This window comes from Aptenodytes forsteri, unplaced genomic scaffold (assembly GCF_000699145.1).
Source record: "Aptenodytes forsteri isolate BGI_AS27 unplaced genomic scaffold, ASM69914v1 Scaffold617, whole genome shotgun sequence".
In the NCBI taxonomy this organism is placed as follows: Eukaryota; Metazoa; Chordata; class Aves; order Sphenisciformes; family Spheniscidae; genus Aptenodytes; species Aptenodytes forsteri.
The window spans coordinates 103512-107788 of NW_008796119.1; the positions used below are offsets into that span (position 1 = coordinate 103512).

Sequence of the window (4277 nt, forward strand, 5' to 3'; positions counted from 1 at the left end):
GGCTGCGCGCCCTGGGCGTGAGGGTGGCCCGGATCTCGGTGGTGCCCGACGAGGTGGACGCCATCGCCAGCGAGGTGGCCGCCTTCGCCGCCCGCTTCACCTACGTGCTGACCTCGGGGGGCATCGGCCCCACGCACGACGACGTGACCTTCGAGGCAGTGGCCAGGGCCTTCGGGGAGAAGGTCGCCCCCCACCCCGAGCTGGTGGCCCTGGTGCACAAGTTCTTCGGCAAGACGGACGCGCAGTGCCCCGAGATGAAGCTGGCTCGCGTCCCCGAGTCCTCCTGCCTCAACTACGGCGCGGGTGGCACCTTCGAGTACCCGCTGGTCAGCGTGCGCAACGTCTACGTCTTCCCCGGCATCCCGGCGCTGATGGAACGCGCCCTGGATGGCCTTGCCCACCTCTTCCGCAGCGAGCAGACCCGCTTCCACTCCCGTGCCATCTATGTGGCGGCTGATGAGATCCTCATCACGCCTGTGCTGGATCAGGCCAACGCCACCTTCCAGGGCCGCGTCAGCTTGGGCTCCTACCCAGACTGGGCCAACAACTACTACCGCGTGAAGCTGACGTTGGACTCGGAGTCGGAGCAGGACCTGGAGGAAGCGTATCACTTCTTGATGGAGAAGCTGCCGCCGCACGTTGTCGTGCCGTTGGTGATGGACTGCATCTCGCCAGCAGCCGCGGAGGTTTATGGTCTGGCTGAGTCAGGTACAGGGAAGCGGTGCTGCAGCACAGCTTGGTGCCTCCATGCTGCTCCTGTGCAGACCCTGCAGCCCAGCAGGGCCGGGGCAGTGGGAAGACCGGCCTGGGAGCAGAGCTTGCCTGTTCTGGTGTGCTGGGGGGCTTGAGGGGTGCTGAGGCTTTGCTGGTGCCACAGCTGCAATGGGCCTCGTCCCACGCAGGTGGGAGTGGGACCCATAATCCCAGTTAGGGCTGGCCGGTGCCGGTCTCTGAAAGCGCAGTGTGCGTTAGGGGGAGCGCTGCCGCAGTTCTCCCATGTAGGCAGGATCCCTGTGTCCCATCCGTGGCACAGACCTGCAGGTTGCACAAGCTCTTGGCTCCAGGCTACGGTACCAGCAGTGGCTTCGCCGTGTGTCTGGAGACAAGAGGTGCCCGGAGGGTGAGGTGCCGCAGGTCCTGGGGCAGCACCGAGGCAACGTGGCCCCGGATGGGCACCGACCATCCCCTCCCAGCAGGCTCGGCCCTGGGGCAGAAGGTGGCAGCAGCACTGCGGACCATCGAGGAGGCTTTGGACCGGTACAGCCTGGCCCAACTCTGCGTGGGCTTCAACGGGGGCAAGGACTGCACAGCCCTGCTGCACCTCGTCCACGCCGCTGTGGAGAGGTACCCGGCTGCGGGGCTTCACCGGCCCAGCCTGGGGCAGGGCTGAGGGGGTCCCGCAGGCCCCGGCTGGGGCTCCAGGGCTCTCCCCTGCCCTGCTCCAGGGGAGCAAGCAGATTCCTGGGGCCCAGCTCATGGGGACTGGGCGGCTGCCCTGCCTCCGGCTGCCAGAGCCCAGCTGCGACGGGTCTCTCCCCAGGCGGTACCCGGCGAGGCAGGAGAAGCTGCAGGTGCTCTACATCCGCATCGTGTCCCCCTTCCCCGAAATGGAGCAGTTCATCCAGGTGACTGTCCAGAGGTACGGGGCAGAGAGGGGTGGGCCGCCAGGCAGGGGGACAAGCAGTGTCTCCTGCAGCCCGGCAGGCAGCTGCCTGTCCTGTCTGCACAGGTACAAGATCCAGCTCTGCATGGTGGAGGGCTCCATCCGGGAGGCCCTGGCCCGCCTGAAGGAGCAGCAGCCGCAGCTGGAGGCCGTCCTGATGGGGACGCGGCGGACGGACCCCTACTCGCGCACCCTGATGCCCATGTGCATGACGGACCCTGACTGGCCTCAGTACATGCGGGTGAACCCTTTGCTGGTACGTGGCGTCCGCCTGCTCTGGGGATGGGGCTGTCCCCGCTCGGCAGGGGAGCAAGCCTGGCAGGTTAAAGTGATGGGGCTGGAAGCCAGCACTAATCCACCGCCACCCTGGAGAGCTTCCCTCCCAATTCCCCCTCTCCTCAGAGCATCTCCTGCCCCGTTGCGCGGCTGTGGGTGCCCCTCGCTGCAGCCAGGCTGCCTGATGCTGTCAGGCAGGGCTCGTCCTGTCCGCTGGGGGCTTTTCCTGTGTTTGGGGAGGCACTGGGAGGGACGGGGGTGCTCTGGGGCGCCAGGGACCAGCTGGCTTTCCTGTGTGCTCTTGGAGGGGGCCAGCTGGCTTCCCTGGGGGTGAGGGGGCAGCCCGCCTGCCTCTGCAGCAATCTCTGCCCAATTCCACTTGCAGGACTGGTCCTACCGGGACATCTGGGAGTTTCTACGCAAGCTCTTTGTCCCCTACTGTGTCCTCTATGACAAGGGGTGAGTGTCTGGTGCTGCCCTCCCTGCTCAGCACGGCTGATGCCCCTGGGCGCAGCCTTGCAGCCGTCTTCTCCCTCTGCAGCTACACCTCCCTGGGGAGCATGGCGAACACGCTGAAGAACCCGGCGCTGCGCTACACCGACGCCCGGGGCCGGGAGAGCTACCGGCCCGCCTACCAGCTGGAAAACGAGGAAGACGAGCGCACCTCAGCTGGAAACGAGGAACACGCGCGCCCCCCCCGCCACTGAAGGTCCACGGGCTGTGTTCCTCTGCTGGGACGCTGCTGGCGGCCGGCTCCCCTGCAGACGTCCCTGGCGCCTGGCGGTGTTCGGGGAGGCTCTGCTGGGACGCTGCTGGCGGCCGGCTCCCCTGCAGACGTCCCTGGCGCTGCTGGGGATGACACTGAATAAACCTGCTGCCTGCCAGCACTGAATAAACTTGCTGCGCTCAGCCTGCAGTCTGCATTGCGCTCGCGCTTGGCCATGCCAGTCTCTTCGGGCCCCATGGGGCTCTGGCAGGAGCGGGATGGGGGGGTGAGGCCAGCTCTGCCTGAACAAAAGGGTCCCCGGGCAGTGCCCCCTCCCCGCGCCCACTATTGTGGAGGCTTTTGAAGCACAGAGAATGGGGCAGGTTCCAGCGCTTGCCAGGGGCCCATGTGTCGGCGCGGCTGCCGCCCTGCGTCAGACCCCGCTGATCCCTCGTCAGCCATGCGCTTCCTCCGGACCGCGGCGGCCCGTCCGCCGGGCGCTGCGAGGCGAGCAGCACGGGCAGTGGCACTGCCGGCACCCGCCGAGACCTCCCTGGGGCTGCGCCTGGGCTCCTGGCTGCTGCGGCTGCTGCGGGAGTGCGTCTACCTCCTGCTCTGCAGCTGGCCACGAGCTGCTGGACTAGGGAACGGCTCCCCTGCCCCGACGCCACGGGACGCCCGGCACCCCCTGCCTGCCCCGGCGTGATGGGTGAGTGCCCTGCCCTTGGCTGCCTGCTCGGCACGGTGCTTGGGGGGTGACGGGGTCCCAACCGTGGTGCTCCTGGGGGTGACGGGCCTGGCTGTGGTGCCTGGGGGGTCACAAGGGCCCGGCCGTGGTGCTTGGGGGGTGATGGGCGCCTGGCCATGGTGCTCCTGGGGGGTGACAGGGGCCTGGCCGTGGTGCTTGGGAGGTGACAGGGTGACGGGGGCCCAGCCATGGTGCTCCTGGGGGGTGATGGGGTGCAGTCTTGGTGCTGGTAAGGGTGTCCTCACCCCCTGTGCCTCTCTCCCTTCCCCAGGACTGCTTGTCGCCCCGTGCTGATGGAGCTGACGGACCCCCAGGGCTGGGACCCCACTCCAGCCTGCACCCCTCCGCCGCGATCGCAAAGACCCCAATAAACCTGCGCAGCGCCTGACCAGCTGGGTGTGTTTGGGGAGGGCTCTGGGAACGCATCTCCCCCCCAAACCTTCCAACCCTCACCCTGGGTAGGACCCAGGCACCGCAGCCCACACGTCACCTCTGCCTGGGTCCGAGGGTCCCCAGGCCCCTTGGGGCCAAGGCGCAGGAGCAGGGGGCCGTGGCTCTGCCTGCCCCTCCGCCAGGTTTATCCCTGCACGTGACTCAGCCCCTTGTTTAAAGAGCGTCTCCGCTTGTCCCCGCTCCAGGCGGTTTCCTGCCCCGGCCCTGCGCACCCAGCCGGCACCGGTGCTGGCCAGCGGGAGCTGGAGCAAAATGTCCCCGCCCGGCCTACGCCCCCAGCCGGCACCGGTGCTGCCAAGAGCCAGCGGGAAGCGGCTGGAGCAAAAAATCCCCGAAGGGCCCAGCCTGGCTGGAGCTGCGGCAAAGGTCACGGCCGGCAGGACGCATGGGACACTGGAGCCCTGCCGTGGGGACGGCTGTGGGGCTTTGAG

At 68.1% G+C, this 4277-nt stretch overlaps 1 protein-coding gene across 1 annotated transcript; it reads left to right on the top strand.

Annotated features, from left to right (window-relative positions):
• Window positions 1–2: 2 nt before the first annotated feature.
• FLAD1 (flavin adenine dinucleotide synthetase 1) lies at window positions 3–2867 on the top strand (the record flags this gene model as incomplete). The annotated part of the gene is made up of 8 exons (XM_009287219.1): window positions 3–708; window positions 1197–1344; window positions 1541–1639; window positions 1730–1919; window positions 2325–2398; window positions 2481–2606; window positions 2637–2665; window positions 2729–2867. Coding segments are annotated over 7 exons (1353 nt in total), but the record flags the coding sequence as incomplete, so codon positions are not given.
• Window positions 2868–4277: the final 1410 nt, after the last annotated feature.